This window comes from Laccaria bicolor, genomic scaffold, assembly GCF_000143565.1.
Source record: "Laccaria bicolor S238N-H82 LACBIscaffold_1 genomic scaffold, whole genome shotgun sequence".
Lineage (NCBI taxonomy): Eukaryota > Fungi > Basidiomycota > Agaricomycetes > Agaricales > Hydnangiaceae > Laccaria > Laccaria bicolor.
In genome coordinates, this window is record NW_001889872.1 from 384,677 (window position 1) to 408,685 (window position 24,009).

The window sequence follows — 24,009 nt, forward strand, 5'->3', positions numbered from 1 at the left end:
ATTTAGACAGCCAACATAATATAAACTTCGACCTCCACCTAAGTCATGTATCATCAGGTCGTCATCGGCCTGCCCGATCAGACCCTGCAAGAAGGCTGTCGAATAGGCCGTTGGCAGAACTATCATTTCGTAGCTGTATCATGTAAACGATGCCAGTTCGGGCACCTTTGTCGCTCAACTCAATGGCGATACCTGTCTTGCCGACACGTTCCACACCATCCGTCAAAACTATAGTGGAGATCAAAACAGATTTATCCTTGTTGTCCGCCTCGACAACCAGTTGCTTGATGTTGGTAGGACTCTGGTGATACAGCTTGAGTTTCGCGGATCCCAGCGACTTCCACTGCGCATGATGTTGTTGGAGGAAAACTTTGCACTTCATTTGCGCTGATATCGTCGACGTGACTGGCCCAAGCTGCTGTGGAGTTTCTTGAACTGGTGAGTTCGGCGGACTGGGCTCGTCGAATGACGGCTCCACCATTGAAACTGACCGAGATGAAGGTTGGGCAGATGGCAATAATGGGCGTGGTTGGGGAGCATGTAGCGCACCGAGAGAGTTGTTTCGGGGAATAGGTGACATGTTGTTTGGGGGGTATCCACCAGGGAATGGCGGCATGGGAGGGGCAGAGCCCAATTGGTCATGTTGAGAATATTGAGATGCAAGAGAACGTGTAGATGGAGACTTCCGTACACCATTCTGGTTCAATGAAGGGTCAGAAGGAGGTCGTGGGGGCAGGCCACCAGGTCCATAAGGACTTTGACTTCGATGGGTAGGATTGATAGGAAAGGGGTGCTGTTGACCATTAAAACGGGGATGGCCAGGGCCTGGTGGACCAGGATTGAATAGCTGAGGGCCGTGTGATCCAACAGGATTCGGGTTGTAGCTGGGACCCGGCAGCGGACCATTTGGGGTAAAGCTTGCACTTCGGACAGGAGGTATGGCGTTCGGTGGACCGAATGGAGAAGGAGAATTTGTGAAAGCATGGGCAGAGGCAGAGGGTCGCAGGTGTGGGGGAGGAGGGGGTTGGTCGCTATGTATTGGAGGCTGTCGAGGGAGATCCGGTTGGATTTTATTCTCCGGACTCATTTGAAGTCGAGACATGTCCTCGGTAATCCGGGAAGCATCAGGACCTTGATATGCAGGAGGTGGTTGTGGTCGTGATGGCAAACCGCCAGCATGAGGCGAACTGGATCGTCGCGTAGGTGCGATTCCGCCTTCAGTTACTGATCGAGGAATACCATTGAGCGAAGGAACCGGCGGCGGAGGTTGTTTTGATGGTGGCGGTACTATATTGGTTCATCAGACATGCATATTGAAAAGCATGAAATCAGACATACATGAACCGGAAAACTCGATACATTCCTTGAAACGGGCCATCATTGAGTCGCGTTGTTCTCTTGATCGTGTTTCAAGAATGAGATGTTCTTTCCGCATGATCGCCACCTCGAGTGCATTATCTGGGATACGTCGTGTCAAGATGCATAAACCCGAATTCGGGGGACGAACCTCGGCCGCCAACTTCGGAAACGCGTAAGACCTTCCCTGCCAGTGGTGGGTAACAGAGCCACATATCTGCTCCCTCAAGTCCAGGTTGTGATTGATCTTGAGGAGACATCCTCTCGCATACCAGAAATAAGTCAGATAGCAGAAATATATGTCCTTGTTGGTGTACAACTTCCACACCAGTTGCACGAGGCTTGAAACGAATTAAGACGTCCGACGATAGTCGCATTTCGCGGGTGAACGTCAGTGATGGAGGCGTCATCTGGAGCTTCACGACCTAGATTCTATCCGTCAACTACCCGAATGAAATAGTCTGGAGGTAGGAACCTTTGGCTTCATGGTGAATATATCAAGCGTGCGGTGTGTAACTAGCCGCCGTTCAAGGTCAGAGATCGGCATGGAGAGGGTGGCGCTGGAGCCACGACTGATAGATGTAGAGGCTGTTTCCCTTGAGAGGCGCTCGCTACTATCCATGATAAATGCAAAGACTAGACATGTAAACAACAACATACCCGCCCGAGAATGTACTGCCGTGGTTCGAACCGCTCTCACTACCTTGCGCTGCATCCCCCTCATTTGGACGCGGATTGCTCGCAGCAGACTGGCTCCTCATATCAATGACGACTTCATCTTCCATTTCAAGAACGGCTGGAACGGACGGCGAAGACTCCCCGACTTGGAGGGACGAACGGCTCTCCAAAATGTCCAAAAGCCTGTCCAATGTATCCAACGCACCAACCAGAAGGCGATGGTCACTCCGTCCTGGTGCCGTACTCTTCAAAAGTCTGCTGTACAGCTTTCTATAATACTTCAATCTGGCCTTCGGAAGTAAAAAAAGCGCGTCAAGCGTCCAAGTCGGAGAGTCCGAGGAAGCTGTAAGGGCAGCGTTTAAAGGGGGATTTGAAACAGAAAAAGTTGCTAGGGTGGATGACAAGCGCGGGTTGGATTGAACTGGCTCCCAGGTATCAAATCCAAAGCAATACTTGGTACAATACGCGGTGTATGGAGCCTCCAAGTCATCAATCTTTAAACCGTCAATTCTGATCCAGAAGGGGAAAGAGCTAAAGCATACCCATCGCATCAGCAAATCTCCCAGAGCTTTTGGCGATGACGGATTCGCACCGATGTCTTTTAGTTTCTAAAATGTAGTGAGCGAAATCCAGCACTTGACCTAAGTGTGACACTTCATACCGAGTGAAGGGTACGATTCGCCTTATAAACTGCCTCGATGCTCCTAAACATCTTATCCAATTCTGGAGGCGGCAGATTTGAACGTGACCAGGCAGCAGCTACTTTCTGTTGACGAGGTTACTTATCGAACGTGACAAAGAAAGAAATTAAAGTACACGGATGATGCCAGTCAAGTGATCAACATAAGCCTTCTCAGTGTCAATGAGATCGTTGAGGGGATTTGACTTCTTAGTTTGAGATGACGGCGTGGACGGTGAGATCGGGGTTGTCGGAGTTAAAGGAGCCACAAGCGCTTTCGTAGAGGTGAGCTGAGAAGAATTCTAGCGAGAGAACAACTGACCAGGATCAAATGAGGTCGATGGTGGCAAAGTCAGGATTTGTTGGGCCTGTAAACCTCCCGATGGATCAGAAACTTCCAGCTTGGGAGGTGGGGCGTTGAATGAATCCGACATCTGTATATTTGGTAGTTGTGGGAGCGCCTGGCCGTTGGGTTGGTTGACGGGAGGCGCGTTCATGAGAGGAGGAGGACAGTGCTGGTCTTAAATTTATGAGGTGAGTAGGCAAAGCACGTGCGATGTGTCATTAGAGGTGTGTCACATGTCACATCCTCCTCTTAAGGTTATTGGCATGGAATACAATCCTGTATGGATAGATCGCACCTTCAAATCACGGCAACTCACAGAATCTCTCCTTGCCCCAGAGCGTGAAGCTGGCCTTCTCACAACTCACGATTACGACGCAGCCCTCTCCTTCTTTCCCGACTTCCATCGCCGCTACAACGTTCGTTCTCGTACTCTCTATCAATAGTACCCTCCAGCTCATGCTAAACTAGTCACTTGGAATGGTGTTGGGTGGATGTCTAATGTACTCCATTCGCAAGCCTTCCTGGTCAACACCGAAGACTACTGCTCTCGTCTTGACCAGTGCCGTGCTCGGTCGTGCTGTCGGAGCCGTGAGCTCAGTTCGAGAGCACTATCAGTTTGCTCGTTCCATCGAAAATCCCGCGGGTTTCGCCCAGGCAATGCAAAATATTCAAAGGAAACTTGGTCAACCTGTTATGCGCCCTATCGGCAGACCACAGGACCACACCTCAGCTGACGACCACTCTCAAGAACGAGGCATGTGCAAAAAAGCATCACATTACTCCAGTCATCAACCACCTTTCTTTAGATTTTCAGCTCCCCCCACCCCGTGCATCGCTGGAACAGCCGCCGATGACTAAACCTACCACCTCGACTGGTACCTGGGATAGAATTCGAGCGGCCAACGTCCGCACAGCTGGAAACTCGTCTTGGGATACTCTTCGCCAGAAACACGAGAGTGCGCGTATACAAAACCGCGTTCCTGACACAACAGTCGACGACGTGAACGGAGAACCGGTGGGACAAGCAAAGATTGAGATAATGAGCCGCACGGAAGAGCAGGCAAAGTTTGATGCACTCCTGGACAGGGAAAGAAATATGAAATAAATCCAACTACATTTGTCACCTGATCCGCGTATAATTTACACAAAGCAAACCAATGCCATGACAGATATAATACAGGGTTTCTCAAAAAAAAAAAATCTTCAAATAGTACACACGCCTTACATTATGAGCCCATGAAAGTTGAGCTGCTTGACAGTATGGCGGTGTCAAGGTGGCTGGGGGACCCAGATGCTTCCCGCATCGGCCAGTGGGACCGGCCATTGGGTGAGATTGTATGCTGTCTTGAGCCATTTGCCAATACAGCTGGCTCTTCGAAAGGAGAACCATCGGGCAACGGCGCCGACTGCACGTTATCATCACCCATTGGATGACGGCTCTCGTCCTTCCTGAACAACGTGGAATGAGAAAAGGGGAAAAGGGGAACGCCAACCTCCAAAGGTTGCTTCTGCGCCGTCATACGGACAATTTCTCGCATTAGGCCCTGGAGGAGGCGTTCTTGTCGCGCTGCGAACATCAAGCGTTAAAATTTGTTCCTTGATAAGGACTGAAATAACCCACTCCCAATTGGCGAACGTTGGCCATATTCCATCATCGCGAAACTGCAATGCCAATCAGCCAGGGTTCAAGACAAATCGTGGTGTATTGCTCTCACCGTAGAACATTGATTTCACCCCATACCGTCGATTCGCGCTCAGAATCATTGGTTTCGATAAAGTATTTGCAAAGTTGAACCTGAACGACAGCTGCCAGATACCAACAGATCTGGGAATCGATGAGGCCTATTCGACCAAAATAAGGAGAAACACACACCGTGACAAAGGGATGCAGCCTCGTAATATCTAGAGAAGTAGCTGATAGGACGTAATACGCGCCTAAAATGCACCTGGCTGAGTTTACGCAGCGGGCGGTGGATAAGTTCCGAGGATCGGTAAAATCAACATATGGGTTATGCAATGTTATCGTTGCGCTGTACCAAGCCAATCAGGAAAGACAACAGAAAACTAGAACCCAGTACTGACGCGTGGGGAATGACGTGAACCATGTACAAATCCGTGTCTAAGCAGCTGCCTTCGGGCAAGTCGGTGACGCCGGTGTTGTTCTTAAAAATTTGAGGGAGCTTTTCCAGGAAGTCGGAACAAACAAGTTTGTCCAATTCCGTGAAGCCGTCCAAGTAGAAGGGATTTTGGTTTTTACTTGGTGCTGTCGGTGCCCGCAGGTTCCCCCTGACATTAAAATCGGTTACCTTCCCAAATAACATGACCGCTTTGATCAAAAGCAAAAAAGAATCTGTATATTGAGGCGGGTGTCGAGTAAACACATCTGCAGAAGCGAGATCTTGTGGATTGCTGGGGATTGGGGCCTAGAAATAGTTATATAAGCCATTAGCGTCAGAGATGTTCAAAAATGAGAGCACCTCCGATTCGAAATCTTCTGTCCTCAAAGGCAACTCAGTTCCGAGATCGCGTTCGTCCACCGCATGTATCCATCCACCAACGGAGGCAATGCGGTCAAAAACGATTGTCATCCACCATGTTCGTCTCCTTGACTCCAAATCACGTAAGTCTTTCGGTGGGGCCAAATACGCTCCGGGGGAGTTGTTGCCATGTGTGGAAAATGTTCCAGGGTAATTTAACCGAAGGGGGATGGCGACTCGTGTTTGAAAGCTAGCAAAGATCCAGACCTCAACCCATCGACCTTCCTGGTAGAAGTACCAGGATAAAAGGATACAAGCTTGCATGACGGAGAATATATCCTCTCCGCTAGCCATCGTTTTGTCGATGTATTGTCTGGTTTTACTGGCGTGAAACTCTGCGAACTGGTCTCTCCGCGTTCCGTCTGGAAGGGTAATTACGTTATGAGGCGACCAGCGAGATGCAGCAGCGCACTAAAAAAACTATGATTCAGCAAAGTGAGGTGAGGTAGTATCGCTTACTCAACTATAGCGTGAAGAATCGCACAGTGCGGAAATCCGGGGTCTTTCGGAGATAGATGCATCGTTGCGAGAAATGATGGTCGATGTAGCACTCTTGATCCACAAGGATCACACCTAAAGAACACGTCGATACTGGGGAAAGTATGAGCTGTCAGAGAAAACAGAGTAATTTGAAGCACCCACTAATGATTGAGGGTAGCAGGGTCGGGAAGGTCGGGGTTCCAGCCAGAGAAGAGAAGGTCCATGAATGGATCAGAGCTCGCGTCGTTGTTGGCATTAGGCAGCTGAGGACTACCGCTCGGACTGCGAAATCTTGTTGCATCAGAGTTCTCGGGCGCGATGAGGTTCATCATAGAGAGCGGTGCTTGAGGCAAACTTATCCCCCCCCGGTCTAGTCGGCTGATAGAGGTAGATCCAACAGGTGCGTGAGTTGACGAGGAATTGTGATGGGGTGACATTGAGCGGGACGCGCCCTGTTCGTAAAGCTTGCTTTTAAGTTGCGCTTATAACACAAGTGGTTAAAGACGGTCCATCGCGTTTCTGTAAGGCTTTGCTCACAAATCTGATCCTCCAGTTGTTTAATCTTCTCGAGCGGATCCGTATCGGGAGCCAAAGGCAAACCCTCAACTGGGTCGTACGAACATTGCGGCTCCGTAGGATGGCTAAAATCCATTCAATTCGAGCAACTCTCTTCTTTTGAAAATAAACACGAACGCATAGCCAATGGGCGCTGGGACGCTGATTAAAGCTTGCCATTGTCTGTGATGTCTCCATCAATGTGGGCAATTTTTGGCCCAGGCACGAAACTCACTTTACACATGTCCCACAATGAGGACGAGCTGCGTCGCATTTCTAGCAGAATGAGAGGTGTTTGTGTAAGTTCTGGCGTGGTTTCGACGTCTACCTACGAGTTTCCTCTTGCGACACGAGCGACACGCCTAAGATAATTGAGCGATGAAGTGGATTAGTGGTAGATGGAATACAGACCTGGTTTCTGCGGAGGGCAGGGCGGTTTGTACTGGTGCTAGTTGTTTTGGGCATTGCAAGGGCTATTCGCTCGAGCGGGATGCAAGAAAGGAACGGATTTGCTACGCTTTGCTGACGCTGTCAACTGACATGCGGTGACACAGGCATTGGCCCGATCTTGAGCGCCAAACTATCGTGCATATGTAATTTGCATGTCCACGACTTTGATGGATGTATGTACTCAATCAACAACTCTACCTGCTACTTAGCAGTCTATCACGACCTTGGTAGATGCCCGCGTTCAGCTACATATCGTCACCTAGGCAATTACAAACCTACAAGATGGTGGCAACTACCCGCCTTGTGTGCGCAACATGTCTGAATTCTGTAAGATAGATTCCTTCGCTATTCGTCAGCACCGTAACATGAACTGTTTGTACGTTCTATTCACCTTGCCACGTCCCTAAATTCAATTGACCGTTGGTGATCGGGATGGAAATCGACGTCCCAATGAGAGAAGCCTTCGTGTGCGAGACCCTAATTCAGAAAATGTTCTGCCTGACATGTTTCAACCCTGGCCGTACTTGCACTCACGAATCGCTGCCACAAGAGATGAATAAGATAGATAGCTCATTCAAGGGGGAAAAATAGGCACTCTGGTCCTTCGTCAGTGTGACGCCAATCGAGGGACTCGGGTACGATGGTGTCGAGTGCCATATCCATATCTAGGCGGCAGGTCACTAACATTTGTTTGAACGACATTGATAAAGCTAGACCTTTCCGCACGTCTGTCGTTGTGTGAATTAGTGTTACATGAAGGGTGATTTATGGTTTCTATACCTTTGTCAAAGTTCTCATTCACAGTGAGCGCGGCTGAGGTGTGCTGGCTTGAATTCCAAAAATTGAGATTGATGGACTCCAGTCCCGCAAAAGTTGAAAAAATTCATACATGAAAAGAAATAACATGCCGACCTACAGGTCGTGCAATTACTTGTTCTCTTGTTTACACCAAAAACATCAGAAGATACTTACCTGAACTCCTAGCAATCCTGCTTGAATTTGATTGACAACTTCCTCCGTAACCAGATGGCATCCCTTAGCGCGCTTGGACAAGGTGAAAGTTTTCTGCCAGCCCATCGATATATTCTAACGGCTCTGGAATTAAGATCGTCGACTTCCGCAATCGCAAGGAGGAATCGGATTGACTGGAGACTACTCGAAAACAGAATATAATTACGTAACTATCAGACTTCACTCTTCTCCAAATCGCTTCAAACGTTCATTACCACCCCGATTTCCAGGCACATTTCGATTCCGACAATGGTTCGCATAATGACCCTTTTCTCCACACTGCCAAGATCATTGATTAAAAAGGGATTCAAACATCTACACCCAAATCTCACCTTGAAGCATAAGACCTCGTCAAGGTTCCTTCTGGGGGGACCTTGCATCGCGCTCGTGGATCCTGGATGTGCGACGGGTCCGCTGTTCATTCCGCGGTCAAAGTCTGCATATCTCCCGTACCCAGGCGGAGGAGGGCCTAGGTCGCGAGTAGATGGGGGTTCTAACGGTTCATAGGCTTTTGCTGGAGGTAGATCTGGTTTAGGGCTGGGACAATTGAATGTAGACGGAGAGATTTGGCAAAGAGGTCACTCACTGGCCTCGGAGGCATTCAGGTCCTAAAGGACAGAATCCTGTTAGATAAAGTTGACAAGCGACTTTTCGAACGTGTTTTCGCGGGCAACTCGGTCCTGCGATAATTGAGTATGAGCAAAAATAACGGAAAACGGTAAAAGCAAGCTACCAAGCTTACAAAACCCCCGATTATAATCCGGACACTCTACACGCCGCTCTTTCGGATGAGCATACAAACACTCGTCTCCAGCTGAGCAATAACCATACTTAGCAAACCACCAACACTCCGGCATACGTCGCAAATTGTATTCGTGCAAGAATTCACAGGCATCTCCCTTTTTACAAAGACCCCGTAGCCAATGCTTACAAACGGTTGCCAGACGTTCCCTTTCACGGGGATGTGTCGGAAGTTGTCTTGGGGGTTGAAAGTTCTGAAGGGTGGGAGTTGTATGCCGCAGAGGACAATGAAGCGGTCCCAAAGGACAGCCAGCGGCAGTCAAGGCCAGTCTGCATATTTGATCATCTTGTAAAGAAATTTAGTTAGAAAGTTCGGTGTCCCACTGTCGCGCAACCAACCTTTGTCCAGCTTGACACCAAGTTCTGCTTTGATATAGTTTTCAGCTGGAAAGTTATTCTGGTGAAATTGAGGGTGAATCACATCTCGGAGGGCTGAGGGACCGGCCAAGGGATTGGCAACAGCCATGTTCACAAAATTAGATATACAGAAGGTTCTTGAAGCCTCAACTCCATGATGACAAAACCTTGTGTACTGTAGTTGTACCCAGACCTTCTCACCAAACACCAAGCACATCAATCTCGCCTCCCGTCCGTCGCACGCGCTCCGCAGCCTCATCTACCTCGGATGTCCAGGAACCCCATAAATCTTCACTACTTCGACCTGGTTCATCGACAAAATTGCAAACTCCGACAAAGTATACATCGTGGAAAGGCTTCAAAGACACGGATGGACGGCGATCTATGAATGTAACATCTAAGCGGAGAGAGTCCAAGAGCTGTACGATACTTCTTGGTGTCGAGCTTGGTTTAGATGGCCATTTAGGAGCAGATATTCGCACAAGTGCCTTCCTGTCAAGGGGATGCCTGAACGGCATCACTGTTTCCCGAGAGTGCGCAACAACGTAAAACCGAGTAAAGTTCACTGAGGCACGTTAAAAAACCTTCTTGTGAATGCTGAACAAGGGACCCACTCGTCTCGCCTTGTATTCCTTGATGAAGAACCTCGAGTCCTTGAAATAAAGTAGCACATATCTGAGAGCATATTGCAGCACACTCCGGTGGATTGTCGAGTAGAGCTCTAGCGGCAGCGGCGGTCGAAGTTGACTTCTCTAGCGTTGCCAGAGGTAGGTGCGTTGCAAGAAACTCCTGACATTGGCCAAGCGCCTAATTTTCGTGTCATCGGTTCGTTCGTCGTTGAGCAGATAGAGAATACGGCGTACTTGCTCGTGGCTCATGACTTTCCGTATCTCATCTAGCTTTACTCCCTTTCGTACGAGAAGGCAGTGATCAATCTTCAATAGCACCTCGCCACGAACGAACCCTGGATGAGATCCCCGAAGCGCGTTGCACGTTTCAATGACGCTCCCAAAAGTAGAGTTTTCTTGAGGAACCACACCAAGGGGAACCGATGGGGAGAGAGAAGAAAAGACATCTTGGATGAGAAGCAATTCAAATTTGAAATATGCGTTATGAGTGTTGACGTCGAAGGCGTCTCACCAGCGATTGTTTTTCGTTCAAGATATTGGGCATGGTCAGCAAACCTTTTGTATGCGGCCTGCAACCCCGTTAACCTCCAACGAGAGCGACATTGAAACCTTGCTTACTTCGTGAGTGTAGGTTCCGAGTGGCCCCAGAAAGGCGACTGTGAACCTCCCATCTGACTCAGAACCACTGAGTTCCATCTTAGATAAATTTTAGATTGAATGAAAAAGTAGTGCGCTTATGTATCATTCACGATCACCAAATGAGAAAGTACAAAGGGTCATCAATTATATATAGTGCGATGGTACAGATAGGAGAAATTAAGTTAGAGGCAAGTTAAATGGTACAGTCTCGCGTAGGGTGACATCGTTGACTGGGTTGTTGCTCTCTTCGAACAGAGTGTGCAAGTCATCTAGGTGCAAGGAATGCGGAAAGGTGATCTGTGCTGGATATCCAGATGCAGGGCCACACTGTTTAACAATCATATCTTCAAGCATCTTCGCATACCGATGAGCAAGGGGTACACGTTGGCCTACTTTAGCAATGGCCGAGCTGAGGACTGCGTCAATCATTGAACAAGTGATAAGCAAATGAAACGAACTGGATAAAGTCAATCTCTGCTCGTATAGTAGAAATTTGATCAAGACTTCTCGCATCTAAGGCGGCCCGTAGGAATCGCACCAGAACACGACCGGAAAAAAACCAGCAGAGCTGTAGCATAGATGAGAACAAACGAGAGCAACAAAACGGAATACTTACGGAACAGAAGGAATCAAGGAGGGTTATATCAAAGCTCGTCGACCAGACAGCATAGATGTGATCTAGGATGGCCCTCGCTGCCGTGAGGATCTTAAGAGCAGATATACAACCAGACTGGCAAACTTCAGCATGGGGGTCGTGCAATATGATCGTGGCGCTGCGAACATATGTCAGTAGATCTCTCAGCATACCAGGTCCACTTACACATGGGACATCATGCACGTCGTATATAGATGGTTATCTACCACATTGTCGACAATCGGGTTTCTGAGGTGGCTAGGAAATGATTCCCTAAACGACGAGACAACATGGTCAAGTTCAATGAATGCTTGTGAGCCTCTGGGATCCACAGGATCTGACGACTGAACGACATCATTGTAAGGACTGGTGACAGCCGAGTCACCAGCGAAATGTCTTGACCTAAATCGCATGTTGAAAGTCTTGACATGGGCTTGTTCGGAGAGGTTACAATCAGACATTGCCGAAGACTATCAACGTCACTCACAGAGCATGATTGTACCTTTGATATAAAGGAGGAAAGAATCTGTCTGATTGTCTGCGTGAACAAGAAGAAGATTTCGAGTATGGGCCCATTGACGCGCCATCGGAGTCACAAGAGTCTACCGCATAGTTTAGGCCGATTAAAAGGATAGAGAGAAAACATACCCCTTGGTCGAATTGGTCGCCGCGAACTGGTAGTAGCTGTGAAATGTCTTGATCATCGACACTGAGGGCCCAGCCATTACCGCATCCATGCTGACGTTCAGTGGCATATGCCAACCAGAAGGCATTCCGTCGTGTTTCGTCTTCGACGACTGTCTTTGCCGAGGGTATAATGGATTGAGGTCTTTCCGATTTTGTTATAGAATGGAACGGAGGACACATATTTAAGCCCAATGGAATAGTTAGTCGGAGGCAGTGGGCAGAGTTGAGAAAAATCTTCGAAAAATGGTAAAATTTGGATTGGCGATCACCAAGTCACACCTTACATCGACCCATCTTAGTACATTCGTGAGTGTTGGGGAACTGTCATTATTGAACAACTTTAACCTTACCTCCCATGAGACCAATAGAACCAAGTAAGGATGATGTTTGCTTCAGCACCATCAACATCGGGATAATTCATATTTATGAGTATCTCGTACCTTGCAGGACCTGAAAAAGATCTTCTCCAAGCGTGTTCAGCTTTTCACCTGTCTCGCGAGCAAGTTTAGCCTGATGCTCAGCAAATGAATCAGGCCGCTGTTCCTTAGACCGAAGTCTTTCCAAAAAAATTTCGTCTGTCAGTTTGGATAAGCTGTAAGCTAGAAAGTATGTTTAGAAACCAACCTGGAGGTACTTTGTCAAAATTAGGCAGAGGCGGCGACGTAACAGCAGCTGTGTAAAGACTGCCAATGGCACAGATTGCGTGGAGAACGGGCGTACTGGGGAACTTGGGATGGCTTGGGGGTAGGTTCAATGTGTGCATAAAGGTGGGCAGGTGAAACAATCGATTAGCATGCGGATGGAATACAAAGAAAACGTCAACACTGCCGGACGTGATTAACGATAATAACATGCGATATAAAAGTGAGTGCATACAGGTGTCGTAATAGATCCGGAGGAGGGAGATCTTGCGGCCAGTTAGGCCAAACTAAATCCAAATTCGCTGAGGGCAGTGGAAAGCTCGTGGGTGTTGAATTCGTATTGACGATAGAGTCAAAGTAGGTTGCTTGAGAAGGATATTGTTGCTGAACCTGAGAGCCGTCTGATGAGTTTGTGAGCCGATATCGGCTTGGGAAACTGGATTCATTGAATGACGGATAAACATCTGCCATAGATTGTCCAGAAGAAGTAGTCCCAGGTTCAGGGGACGCCGAAGACCCTTTTTCCTTTTGTCCCAGTAGCGCTTCGAGTTCATCTATTGAAATTAAACAACATGAACTGCAGAAACAACATATCGATCACGAGGACGAACTAATTCTGTTTTCCAATCTTTCATATCTGTTCTTTGGTCCATCAGTTGCCGGCGCCACTGCGTCTACGACTATAGCAGGGGGACTCGGAGTGAGTGATTCACTTCAAGCCAGAGAAAGTCGTACCATCGTCGAATGTACACTCTGGCGCGGACGGAAGATTTGTACCCGATGGCGCATGAGACAATGCATGGGCATGAGAACGCACGCATGTGGAGCACGGGCGTTTCGCGTCGCTTGAACAAAAAGATCTTCACTTTCAGTGTCGCAAGCAAGCTGTACAAACACCCACCATTTCTACGAAAGTTTGTCATGACACATAAATCTAAGAGGGTTCACACCACTTACCAGCTTTCTTCGTCGGCACTACCGATAGAGGTTCATTCGTCGAGCGCAGAGACAGTTGGGCGCATAATGAAGACTTACTTGATGACAGGCCTATAACACAGGAGAAAGGTGAAGTTAGACCTAAGAAAACCCGAGGAGTGGTCTTGAAATACCCGGTTTCTTTTCAGGACATTTGGATGGGGAGAATCGAAGGCGGCTGTGGGTCTCGTAGAGGACGAGCTTGACGCCCGGGGCATTTTTATGGCTGCTGAAATGAGAGTCGGTCGTGGTGCGTTTGGCACTAGCGGTCAGTTGTTGACGGTGCTTGGGTAAGTGTGAGGTACGCAGGTGTGGTCACTCTTAAATAAGCGTGCTCACTCAGTACTCACTGTAACTCAGTGGCATAAAAGGAGGAGCATCTTTGCTCATAATCGTATGTGCAAAGTCATTTGCTCCCATCACTATCTCAGAGCAAGGAGCAAAAGAGGAACTCCAAATAGAAATGCATACAAGATAATCCCTCAAAAATAAACATGGATAATGATAAAACCAGTACTGCTGCTCTGCATGTAAAATCCATATAGGTAGCTCAGCGCGTCCATCACGAAGTGAATTTATTGGTAATCTGAAACGTCTGTGTGATGTTCGCGAGCCCAATGCTATCGATGTGGTTCTGGATGGCTGTCGAAATGGCCGTCCATGTTTGGTTAATCGTCACATCCGACAACGAGTTGTCACGCACGACTAGCGGCGATGTCGGGGTTTCTGTCCATGCAACGGAGCCACCGATGGTGGTAATGGCCCAGTTTCTAAAGGCGCTGCCCTGCACGGACCCAAAAAATAGTGAACCAGATGGCAATGCAAAAGAAGCAACGGCAGAGCCGATATCAGCAGGCTCAACGCTTCCAAATACAGCCACCTCAAGCACGGGAATGGTGCTTAAGAACTGAAAGAGGGGTGAAGATGGATCTGGTGGAACCGAGTTATTTGAAGTTGAATTGAGAACGAATTTGACGAGAGCGCTGGCAACACTGACGTCCGGTATGGAAGAGAGATACTGTAGTACAATATGGCTTGAGAGGCCAAGAGTCCCATAGCTACGTGGATCGGGTTTAAAGTTGGCTGAACTGGTATTGGGCCAGGTGCTGAGCTGCGCTCCGGTATATACTACAGCTCGAGGACCTACGTCGGTTTTGAGGACTGCTGCTTGGTGCGCGACGCCGGTCTCTGAATCAAGAAATGGAAGACGCAGCCGAAGGACGTCCAGCACCCCGTAAACGGGATGATTCGGGTAACAAGCAGCATCGAACTGCGTCGCATTGGAAGCAGGAGACAGTCCAAAAACACCACTTTCTAAAGCAGTTATCTGTTGTAGTTGTACGTTGCCAAGTCCTGGGTAGCATGCAAGGGGCGGCGGAAATAACGAGGAATTGTATAGGCTCAGGATAGCAGGAGAAGTCCCATTGAAAGGCAAAAGAATCGGCGAAGTACTGAGGGCCGTCTTGAAGGTGGCGAGATCCTCGATGCGTTGTTGTAACGTTGTGGTCCAATAATTCTTTAAAGCGTTGTCCCGTTGCGTCGACGAAGCTAAAAAAAATTGTGTTAGGTTCTGAGTGCTGGTTTGGGTCGACTTACCCAAAGCGAACGAGTACATCCGGTCGAGTGTGGATCCAGCAACAGAGCCGACTTGCGCAACTTGAGCATTAGTTGGTTGTCCCTGAGTTATAAAAGAAACAGGAGGCTGGCTGATTGTTTGCGTGGCAAAATTAAAGGTGAAGCCGGAGACAGTCGTTGTGAATTTTGATGAATTTATTGAAAGCGGTCCATCAGACGCCTGCAGCAACTGCCACGGTGCATTTTGAACAAATGTCCGCAACTCGGTCGATGCTTGCAAATCTTGACTCTGCACTACATTCCAGAGCAATGAAGTTTGCGCCCAATGAGTACGGTTTGGAAATGTTTGCTGATCAAGGTTCTTCCCCACATCAACCAAAAGAGACTGAGAAGCACAGTTACTCCCGGTTGTGCTACCTTGCGCTAGCCATATGTTGTTATACACAGAGTTTGCAGTCATATTGATGGAGAAGGCGCCATTAAGTTGGGGGATGAGATCCACGATATTCTTCGCGAGACCATCACATCGAGTAGACAATGTACAAACGCATGTTGAATCTGAAACGGCAATGATCAGCGGGCTGATATTAAACGACCATGCGGGATCAACATACTGAGATTGCAAGCAGCTCCCGCTAGGTCGCTAGCGCACGCAGATGAATGATGGTTTCGCTGGGTCATCACCACTGCTGTGATAATTCCTACCAATAACACCCCAATCAGCAGAGTCAGGCTTAAGCATATGCGCTTATTATTCCAAAATGGTGACCACGGCCGAGATCTTGAGCGCGCTTGAGTCGGTAGTGCTGATGCTGAGGCCTGCCAAACATTTGAAGGACTGGAATCCTTATTCACCTCGAAGGCCGTAGTAACCCCACCCGATAATGGTAGACCGTGGTAGGAAGGAAAGCTATGGTGAGGATGGTGACCTTTCTCCAGCAAGTTGTGAAGAATACCTGCACGATTGATGAGGTTAGGCAGAGGAGTAGATTCTTCAGCCTTCCTGTGCTCATTTTCTGTTGCAATGGGGATGTGCGGCACGGTTGGAACCGGTGGTAATGGTTTCACTCTTCTCCAGGTAAAAGCTCGACGAAGAGAGTTGGCAAGCGAGATTCGAGAGATAAACGATGGTGCTACACTCCTACTTGAGTGCACAGACTCTCGAAACTGCGGAGGAGGAGGCTGCCTTGTGCTATTACCGAAAACCAGCCTTTGCGTTCCGGCCAAGGAAGGTAAAGCAGTACGATTGGCAGAAACTTTATAATCAACGATTGAGTCATCATCGATTTCACGAAGGCCTCCCTTGCGTATTGAATCATGACGGTCTGGATCTTGATCGGAGTAGCGGGAACTGATGTTATGCAAGGTTGCTGGCGCAACGCCAACGACTGAGGCGCCGTGCACCCGAAGACCCCGAGAAACACTTGCAGTTCTCAAAATAACAGAGTGTTCCTGAGTTGAGTGGAGCGTTTCTGAATCCCCAGATATTCGATTGTTTTCTGGTATTGGTGCGAACGCACTGGGTGGGTTTCTGGCACCATAGGGACGATGATGTCGACCTGGAAGATATCGAGAAGAGGAAGAGTCCGCGTCCGGATAATTGAACGGAGGCGGATAGGTTATTTCTGAGATCCCACTGACAGCATCGCTAGCATAAGAGGTGCGGCGGGCCTTTCGAAGGTCACTGTCCTGTTGCAATAGGGAAGTGATGAATGAGGTGGGAAGGAGACGATCCTCGGTTGCATCAACATCGATACTGGAGGCTCCTTCATGCCAATCGTACGGGGAGGGAGGAGAAGAGGGGGTAAGAGTGTTTCCGGAAAAACCTTGGGAACGGGAGGGGGAAGCGCTAGGATGTGCAGAAGGTTGAGAAAAAGAGAACAGAGACCTGCTTGGGGAAGGTGTGCCGAATTCAGATGGGGTTGGAATGGAAGATGGCGGAGGAGGAAATTGTGAAAGACGCCAAGAACCATTGCTAATGGTGCTATCAGCAATACCAGAAGCGTTTGTGTCCAGGGAGGGTGCAGGGATGTGTCGGGTGCGACGTATCGTCATGTGTAAAGGATGGAATTCAAGTTATAACGAGGGAAGTCTGTAATCGCATCGTCTCGTCGAATGCACGATATAACGCGCCTAGCGGACAAGCAGTGAAAAAGAATGAAGGATAGGGCTGAACGTTGAGCTCTAGTAAGTATCAACGAAAGAGCCAACGGGCTCACCTGGGCTCACTTGACGGATCGCAACCATTGTGATCTGATGATGATGGCACTTGACAGCATCAATCTTTTATTACTTACTTGTACACACACTTGTTTTCATTTTACAACAAGCGCCAAGTCGGGGAAAAAAACATACAAATCATAATCTCTGAGCAAAAAGAACATAAATGGCGTGATATAAGTAATACGGGAATACAAATCCATTTCCACACGAATCTAACAGGTTGACCATCCTCATGCAATGATGCAAGATCTGCCCTTGCCACCTCTCTTGACTGGAGGGGGTGGGTTCACTTTGCGAGTATATTAGCCGACAATTCCCGCACGACCTAGTGAGTGTACTTACGAACGGCGCGAATTGCCTCGTCAAAAACGGTCTTCAGACCTTTCTGCGTCAGAGCGGAGCATTCGAGGTATTTCACAGCTCCGATGTCTTTCGACATTGCAACGCCCTGCGAATACTGAATGGGTGCCATGCGGCTGGAGAGACTCGTCAGTATACGATACGAGTCTCTCAAGAAAGGAAGATTTACCGATCCCGCAATTTCTCGATCGTTGCTGGATCCTCGCGCAGATCAAGTTTCGTGCCGACAAGAACAATGGAGGTTGATGGTGCGTGATGAGATATTTCGGGGTACCACTGTAGACCAGAGCTACATCAGAAGCGGTGAAATTTACAGGGGGATGTGAACTCGCCTTGGTCCTCACGTTCTCATAACTGGGGGGGCTAACAAGCGAGAAGCAAATCAAGAACACGTCTGTTTGGGGGTATGAAAGCGGGCGAAGGCGGTCGTAATCCTCTTGTCCTGCTGTATCCCATAGCCCAAGAGAAATCGTCTTTCCATCAACCATCACGTTGGCGGAATAGTTATCGAATACTAAGGGAATTCGTAGAAATTAAAGTCTTGCCACATGACAGCGAACCTAAAAGCGACGGTACCAGTTGGTATATACTCTCCCTATGAAGCAAATATTGAATGTTGGTTTGAAAGTCGGGGAAGGGAGGGGAGGGAGAGGGGTCACGTACGGGAAAGGCATTTGTTGTATAGGATATCAAGAGGCACGTCTAGGAATAATATAGGTTGCGATGGGGTCGGCGTGAACAGCTCGCTGCAGCGTACCTTTCCTACAGCGCCATCGCCTACAACAACACCTGAGAATTGTGATGAGCCATGTCCTGACGATGCAATAAAGAGCAGCCAACATTTGATTGCTTGCATATTACGTGGGGTCGTTATGAAAGAAGGAAGAGCGGGATAGACAGACGAAAGGATGTTCCTGGGGGAAAGCCTTCACGTTGAGTGTTTGGCTAAAGCGTTTGCAATTATCACACGTAAGAGGCATGCGAACCTTGAAAAGACCCTTGAAACAAAGTGCGAGTGAGTTGCGTTTGAATGTTGTGGCGGAGAACTGAATCCTCAAAAATCTCAAGGAGATGAGAGGAAGTTAGCAGCCAACACAACTTCCCACGAAGTCCTTTCAACTTGCCGGAAGGAGGTCAACTGAAGTGATTTACAAATACGATAGAATACGATAACGTAGAACTACAACCACAGTCATACACAAAAAGGCGTAGATAACTCCTATAGTCGCCAAATAAGAGAGAGTACATACAGGGGAAGCAAAAACATAGCGAGTTAGCAAACATAGCAGATCAGTTCAAAACAAGCTTCAGCCACAGCGGTCCAATGACGTCCGTCTCTTTTTCAGAGGCGGTCTATAGACTTCTTCCGAAACGTTGTTCTTACAAGACGGGGGGAGTACCTCGGCTTCGTCGAGTTCCTTTCTGAAATCGGAGTCAGCCTCGTCAGCAAGCAAGTCATCAATACTGTTCGCATCTTTCGGTAGCGTGAAGGGCTCCAGCAGCCCTATGCCAAGCCCTATGCCTGCGCGTTGAGCGTGGCTTCGTAGCACGGGGCTTTCTGCCTCGATACTTGGTTTGGAGGGGCGCACTGGTGACGCTGTAGAACCACCGCCAATGCTGGACCAAGGGCTGTAGATCGCAACGAAGGGATCGTTGATAGGATTGTCGAGAGAGAGAGAATTCGTGGATAAGAGTGAGCTTTCAGAGAACCAATCGTCTGACAGCATAGAGATAGATTTTCGGTGACCCGCACCCGTTCGAGGATTTCGAGCGAGGGGTGATCCTTCTATCCGAGAAAAGTGTTTTCCTCCAACCTTACGAAATTCAAAGGGGGAAGGGAATTGGCTTCTTGAGAAGAGGGTCCTGGCAGCGGACTTTGGAACTCTAAGCACACTAGACGGCGTCTGTAAATGGCTAGACCTGCTCATTTCTGATCGTAATGGGCTCGAAATGGGCGAAGACTGAATCACCAGAGGACTTGCTCCAATACCCAACGACTCTTTGACAAGAGGGCTCGTCGCGTCACGAATGAGCATACTCAAAGACACATCACGAGTTTGAGAGTGCAATGGGTGACTTGGACTGGGAAAACGCCAAGGCTGGTCCGATGGCAACCGAGGAGGGGAGTGGCGGAATGAGGGGGTAAGAAGTGGGTTGTATGGAGAAGGCGGGATAACAGGTCGCATAGTGCCGGATGGTGTGGTACGAGGTCCCTCACAGGTCAGGGATGGGTCGGACGACAGAGAAGAAGGAGGGGTGAGGGGTGGGCTAATAGATGGGCCAGTAGGCTGAAATGACGATGAGTCAGTGTCTTCACCTTCATACGCGGTAAGAAACTCTTGTTGAGGAATTCGAGGGGTTGCTGGTACGGTAAAATTCTCTCTTCCCTTCTTCCTATCACGATCTCTCCGCTTCGGTTCTTCCGCGGGAAGAACAGAACGGAATCTCGTTTTGTGCGATAGCGTCTGATGCTCGGTTTGAAGTGCGATCTCCATATCGACAAGTCTATCATGGGGCTCAGCACGAGGTTTGTTCGATGCAAGTTGCTTGTTTTCCTCTGTGGCAGTTAGAATAAATACGTCATTATGTGGGAACAACTAAGAGAAAAGGCTTACTGCCTGAACCTCGTCCCCGAGGGTGCTCATTGCCATCGCGTCTGTTAGACATGGCGATTTTATGCTTTTCAAAGACATGGCGTCTCCACATGCTCTTGGCGTTAACGCCGGCGTACGTTCTTCGACAAAATGTGCACCGTAATCGTGGTTCTTCTCCTTCAGGCCATCCCTCTGCACCGCGTTCTTTGAGATCTTTTTTCTTCGCCGGACACCAACCCCTGGGTGGCTCAAGGTTAGCAGGATATGGTATAGCTCGAGGGTTAGTGTTCTGTTGGGATATGAAATCGTTGGCATCAAGAAACCATTCAGGATTCTCAGCCATCAATACATAAGATAAACCATCTGGATGTAAATGCGAATTTGGGAAGGTGACGAAAGGTGGGTGAATGAAAAAAACATTTGGATCTGCTGGTTGAGGATCCATTCCGGCGGGTGGCATGGCCAGAAGGTCTCGCTGGTTCCGAGAGGAATGCAGAGCTCGTGAGCGAGCCTCTGAGACTTGGACATTAGGCGCGTATGGACGAGGCTGGAAAGAGGATGCAGCTGGAGCGAAGAATTCGAGCGCTGAGGACAATGACATTCGGCGTTTGGGTAACCTAGGAGGAGCTGAAGAGACGGCGGAGAAGGAGAGAGATGGACCAAGAAGTGGACGAGCCTCAGTCATTAAGGAAGAGAGGATGAGAAAATCAAAATAATACAAAGTCCAAACTTGGTCCGTTTATTGCCTCGAGGTGCTGAGTTTCGGAGTTGACACGACACAACGCGATCATCACGTGATCGAGTTTAATTATTATGCATTGCTATGTTAAAATGCTAAAGAAATGTACCCAGCAATCATGGCCACACCACCTAAAGGCGTAATAGGTCCAAGGAATTTCAATCTAATATCATTCAGTCGCAGTGCTAGGTGGAAGCAAGGGTGCCTTTACCCATCACCTGCCAGTACCAATCCCATGATACTGCCAGAGAAGACCAGTCCTCCTAAAGCAATAGCCGGTCCAGCAAACCTGTGAGTGGCGAAGCGCGGGTGCATTGAAACAAGGAGGAGGGCCAAGCCATTATAAACCTGCAGCTAGTACTTCAGCCCAGCAGACGTTCACGGCACACTTTGCTCACTCCATAGCTTGAAGCAGTCTCCCAAGCATGAATTTTTGCTTCAGTAATTCCGGGCCTTTGCTTCAACCCATGGGCTTCAGAGCTGAGTCGGTCAGAAACTCGGCGGCTGTGATACTAAACTTGCCTCCAAATGCCCCCGCCAAGCTTCCAGATGCCGCTTGAAGGAATTACGGTCAGAGAAGCACGGAAGAAAAGACGTTGACCACACCAAATATGGCTCCCGTTCTCCATAGAATCTTCGAGTTCTAAACGCAGCGTCATTACCTGAGTCCGTCTCTTACGTAGAGAAATCACCGCACCATAGTTTTGAGTTCAGTGAATCTCTTGATAAACAGGGATAAACACCCATTCATCCCTCGCAAAACTTTCTTGTTGCAACCCTCTAATCTTTCTACTTCGCGGGGATGGGAAAGGCTCAAAAGAAAACAGGAAAGGGTCGCCTCGACAAGTATTACAAGCTTGCAAAGTTTGTCACCGTCTCCCTTGCCGCACTTGCCTCTTATTTCTGCGAACAGGGAACAAGGATACCGAGCCCGTTCGGCGTTCAAGTTAATCCAGTTGAACAAAAAATATTCCTTTCTCGAGTCAGCAAGATGCACGATAGATCTCTGTGCAGCACCTGGTGGTTGGCTCCAAGTCGCCAGCAAGTACATGCCTCCGAACAGCGTTATTGTTGGCGAGTCTGGCCTTTTTCAACGAGCCCTACCCGTCTTACTGATCATGCGTAGGCGTGGATCTCGTTTCGATAAAACCAATACCCCGTGTTGTTACGTTTGCAGCGGATATTACAACCACCCATTGTCGAAATCTCATTCGAGGAGAACTTAAAGATTGGAAAGCGGATGTTGTGCTCCACGACGGGGCTCCGAACGTTGGTACCGCATGGATTCAGGATGCTTACAGTCAATCTGAACTTGTCCTTATGAGTTTGAAACTTGCTGTCGAATTTTTGATCAAGGGAGGAACTTTTGTTACCAAAGTTTTCCGTAGCGTGGATTACAACAATCTGATTTGGGTTTTCAATCAATTGTTCGGAAAAGTTGAAGCTACGAAACCACCATCCTCTAGGTGTGTTTCAAACTGAATTCATATTGTATTCCATCTAACTGGATATCAAGAAATGTATCTGCAGAAATTTTCGTCGTCTGTCGAGACTTCCTAGCCCCCAAGCACATCGATCCCAAATTTCTTGACCCTAGACATGTATTCAAGGATGTCTCATCATTGGCTCCTGAAGATAAAGGCACCTCGGGAAATCATGTTCAAGCTAACGTATTTCATCCAGAGAAAAAGAGACGACATCGCGATGGTTATGCTGATGGGGATTATACACTGTTCAAGACAACCCCTGCCGCCAATTTTGTTTTGAGCTCGGACCCTATAGGAGTTCTTGGCTCAGTCAACAAGATCACATTCACCACCGACGAAGAAAAAGAGTACGCTCTATTTTCCTCCCAGCGGCTTCAAAAATGACAGTTTGATAGATGGCTTGGGCTTGACATAACCACCGGAGATATCAGGCTCAATTGCGACGACTTGAAAGTCCTCGGTAAGGGCGACTTTAAAGCGCTGCTCAAGTGGCGGTTGGCTCTCCGTGACGAAGTCAGTTTTTTCTCCAACCCAGAAAAACCGAAGCTCAACATGTAACCGTTTTCAGCTGGGACTGGACCTCAAAACCCAGAACACAGAGGATCTCATAGAGTCAGTCGAGGTCGCAGAAGTAATTGATGAGGAACAGCAAATTTCAGACGAAGTACTTTCTGTTCTCCGCATCATCAAAGTGACAAATACTGACTACCTATCGCATCAGCTTGAAAGACTCAACGCCGAATCAGCTGCTCGCGCAAAACGTGAGCGGAGACGGGCAAACGAAATCAAGACCAGAACCATTCAACGCATGCAATTACAGATGACGGCACCGTTGGACATCGGTATGAATCAAGAAGACTCATCGCTTGGTGTAGGGCAAGACGACGTTTTCGACTTGGGAAGAACAGAAGAGGGCCTTCGGCCAACTCAACAAGTGGCATTCATGAGAGACGAGGATGGGGATATCATTATAGATTCTGATGATCCAGATAATGAGGAGGATGGGGAGGATGGAAACGTGCTCGAGTTAGAGGAGGAGCGAGAGAAGAAGATGGCGACATTGGAGGCTGAGATGGATGGACTTTACGATGCATATCAAGACAGGCTCCGCGAACGAGATGCGAAATACAAAGTCAAGGAGTCTAGGAGAAAGAATGCTGAGCGCGAGGAGTGGCATGGAATAGATTTGCGAGACACTGACCAAGAGTTGGAGGAAAGCGACGAGGAGGGTGGTTGGGAGAGGATGCAGCAAGTCAAGAACAATGATGAGGCGTCGTCCGTTTACTCCTCTGATGACAGTGAAGAAGAAGAGGTGCAATCAAAGCGAAAACGACGAAAGCTACAAGATCCTCTCAGTTCGTCGCAAATTGCGAAGCGACAACGCCTTATCTCCAAACTAGATCCGCCCAAAACAAGCGCGGCTGCCAAAGTTTGGTTTGCTCAAGATGTCTTTACTGGCATAAACGGCCTCGGTGATATGGAGAACCTGGAAGATGAAATGGAGAATCTAGAAGATGAAGATGAAGAGGATTTCGAAGATGTTGAGGTAAGCGATGGCATTGTGCACATCTATGAC

The 24,009-nt window shown here is 48.4% G+C and overlaps 11 protein-coding genes across 11 annotated transcripts; 1 reads left to right on the forward strand and 10 right to left on the reverse strand.

Annotated features, from left to right (window-relative positions):
• Positions 1 to 61: 61 nt before the first annotated feature.
• Positions 62 to 2,931, reverse strand: LACBIDRAFT_243137 (uncharacterized protein; the record flags this gene model as incomplete). The annotated part of the gene is made up of 9 exons (XM_001873799.1): positions 62 to 793; positions 869 to 1,287; positions 1,339 to 1,458; positions 1,508 to 1,781; positions 1,832 to 1,970; positions 2,017 to 2,528; positions 2,577 to 2,642; positions 2,696 to 2,800; positions 2,851 to 2,931. Coding segments are annotated over 9 exons (2,448 nt in total), but the record flags the coding sequence as incomplete, so codon positions are not given.
• A 361-nt stretch (positions 2,932 to 3,292) lies between these two features.
• Positions 3,293 to 4,164, forward strand: LACBIDRAFT_300742 (uncharacterized protein; the record flags this gene model as incomplete). The annotated part of the gene is made up of 3 exons (XM_001873201.1): positions 3,293 to 3,475; positions 3,528 to 3,813; positions 3,866 to 4,164. The coding sequence occupies 3 exons, from the start codon at positions 3,293 to 3,295 to the stop codon at positions 4,162 to 4,164; spliced, it is 768 nt and encodes a 255-aa protein (XP_001873236.1).
• Positions 4,165 to 4,285: 121 nt separating this feature from the next.
• Positions 4,286 to 7,096, reverse strand: LACBIDRAFT_300743 (uncharacterized protein; the record flags this gene model as incomplete). The annotated part of the gene is made up of 13 exons (XM_001873800.1): positions 4,286 to 4,626; positions 4,681 to 4,721; positions 4,775 to 4,884; positions 4,933 to 5,089; positions 5,142 to 5,482; positions 5,537 to 6,007; positions 6,061 to 6,187; positions 6,239 to 6,557; positions 6,614 to 6,717; positions 6,770 to 6,814; positions 6,867 to 6,907; positions 6,964 to 6,993; positions 7,043 to 7,096. The coding sequence occupies 13 exons, from the start codon at positions 7,094 to 7,096 to the stop codon at positions 4,286 to 4,288; spliced, it is 2,181 nt and encodes a 726-aa protein (XP_001873835.1).
• Positions 7,097 to 7,356: 260 nt separating this feature from the next.
• On the reverse strand, positions 7,357 to 8,158 carry LACBIDRAFT_243327 (uncharacterized protein; the record flags this gene model as incomplete). Its single annotated transcript, XM_001873801.1, has 7 exons — positions 7,357 to 7,421; positions 7,473 to 7,558; positions 7,616 to 7,621; positions 7,677 to 7,761; positions 7,862 to 7,908; positions 7,971 to 7,993; positions 8,054 to 8,158. The coding sequence occupies 7 exons, from the start codon at positions 8,156 to 8,158 to the stop codon at positions 7,357 to 7,359; spliced, it is 417 nt and encodes a 138-aa protein (XP_001873836.1).
• A 40-nt stretch (positions 8,159 to 8,198) lies between these two features.
• Positions 8,199 to 9,379, reverse strand: LACBIDRAFT_181346 (uncharacterized protein). Its single transcript, XM_001873802.1, has 5 exons — positions 9,233 to 9,379; positions 8,826 to 9,179; positions 8,679 to 8,772; positions 8,425 to 8,629; positions 8,199 to 8,371 (listed from the first exon to the last, which is right to left on the reverse strand). The coding sequence occupies exons 1-5, from the start codon at positions 9,357 to 9,359 to the stop codon at positions 8,273 to 8,275; spliced, it is 879 nt and encodes a 292-aa protein (XP_001873837.1). The 5' UTR covers positions 9,360 to 9,379; the 3' UTR covers positions 8,199 to 8,272.
• Positions 9,380 to 9,447: 68 nt separating this feature from the next.
• Positions 9,448 to 10,575, reverse strand: LACBIDRAFT_300746 (uncharacterized protein; the record flags this gene model as incomplete). The annotated part of the gene is made up of 5 exons (XM_001873803.1): positions 9,448 to 9,815; positions 9,865 to 10,057; positions 10,114 to 10,325; positions 10,391 to 10,448; positions 10,498 to 10,575. 5 exons carry the CDS (start codon positions 10,573 to 10,575, stop codon positions 9,448 to 9,450), a joined length of 909 nt encoding a protein of 302 aa, XP_001873838.1.
• A 120-nt stretch (positions 10,576 to 10,695) lies between these two features.
• On the reverse strand, positions 10,696 to 13,673 carry LACBIDRAFT_300747 (uncharacterized protein; the record flags this gene model as incomplete). The annotated part of the gene is made up of 15 exons (XM_001873804.1): positions 10,696 to 10,927; positions 10,977 to 11,086; positions 11,135 to 11,291; positions 11,339 to 11,585; positions 11,640 to 11,754; positions 11,801 to 12,073; positions 12,124 to 12,133; positions 12,190 to 12,229; positions 12,280 to 12,414; positions 12,464 to 12,663; positions 12,716 to 13,034; positions 13,092 to 13,160; positions 13,216 to 13,325; positions 13,438 to 13,455; positions 13,516 to 13,673. 15 exons carry the CDS (start codon positions 13,671 to 13,673, stop codon positions 10,696 to 10,698), a joined length of 2,193 nt encoding a protein of 730 aa, XP_001873839.1.
• A 344-nt stretch (positions 13,674 to 14,017) lies between these two features.
• On the reverse strand, positions 14,018 to 17,085 carry LACBIDRAFT_300748 (uncharacterized protein; the record flags this gene model as incomplete). The annotated part of the gene is made up of 3 exons (XM_001873805.1): positions 14,018 to 15,003; positions 15,052 to 15,588; positions 15,645 to 17,085. The coding sequence occupies 3 exons, from the start codon at positions 17,083 to 17,085 to the stop codon at positions 14,018 to 14,020; spliced, it is 2,964 nt and encodes a 987-aa protein (XP_001873840.1).
• Positions 17,086 to 17,294: 209 nt separating this feature from the next.
• LACBIDRAFT_170638 (uncharacterized protein) lies at positions 17,295 to 18,492 on the reverse strand. The gene is made up of 8 exons (XM_001873806.1): positions 18,454 to 18,492; positions 18,371 to 18,402; positions 18,277 to 18,315; positions 18,190 to 18,208; positions 17,946 to 18,127; positions 17,783 to 17,889; positions 17,596 to 17,729; positions 17,295 to 17,542 (listed from the first exon to the last, which is right to left on the reverse strand). Exons 1-8 carry the CDS (start codon positions 18,467 to 18,469, stop codon positions 17,484 to 17,486), a joined length of 588 nt encoding a protein of 195 aa, XP_001873841.1. The 5' UTR covers positions 18,470 to 18,492; the 3' UTR covers positions 17,295 to 17,483.
• Positions 18,493 to 18,920: 428 nt separating this feature from the next.
• LACBIDRAFT_300750 (uncharacterized protein) lies at positions 18,921 to 20,892 on the reverse strand (the record flags this gene model as incomplete). Its single annotated transcript, XM_001873807.1, has 2 exons — positions 18,921 to 20,170; positions 20,229 to 20,892. 2 exons carry the CDS (start codon positions 20,890 to 20,892, stop codon positions 18,921 to 18,923), a joined length of 1,914 nt encoding a protein of 637 aa, XP_001873842.1.
• A 141-nt stretch (positions 20,893 to 21,033) lies between these two features.
• Positions 21,034 to 21,419, reverse strand: LACBIDRAFT_228815 (uncharacterized protein; the record flags this gene model as incomplete). Its single annotated transcript, XM_001873808.1, has 3 exons — positions 21,034 to 21,109; positions 21,158 to 21,294; positions 21,345 to 21,419. Coding segments are annotated over 3 exons (288 nt in total), but the record flags the coding sequence as incomplete, so codon positions are not given.
• Between the last annotated feature and the right edge of the window lie 2,590 nt (positions 21,420 to 24,009).

Excerpts from the sequence above, each read along its gene's own strand:
- LACBIDRAFT_170638 (XM_001873806.1), bottom strand. Across the intron at positions 18,316-18,370 it reads GCGATGGCGCTGTAGGAAAG|ACGTGCCTCTTGATATCCTA; the intron begins GTACGCTGCAGC and ends TATTATTCCTAG. Across the intron at positions 17,890-17,945 it reads ATGAGAACGTGAGGACCAAG|TGGTACCCCGAAATATCTCA; the intron begins GCGAGTTCACAT and ends TCTGGTCTACAG.
- LACBIDRAFT_181346 (XM_001873802.1), bottom strand. The coding sequence starts at position 9,359 with ATGGCTGTTGCCAATCCCTTGGCCGGTCCCTCAGCCCTCCGAGATGTG. Across the intron at positions 9,180-9,232 it reads TGGTGTCAAGCTGGACAAAG|ATGATCAAATATGCAGACTG; the intron begins GTTGGTTGCGCG and ends TTTCTTTACAAG. Across the intron at positions 8,630-8,678 it reads CCTGAATGCCTCCGAGGCCA|CCCTAAACCAGATCTACCTC; the intron begins GTGAGTGACCTC and ends CAATTGTCCCAG.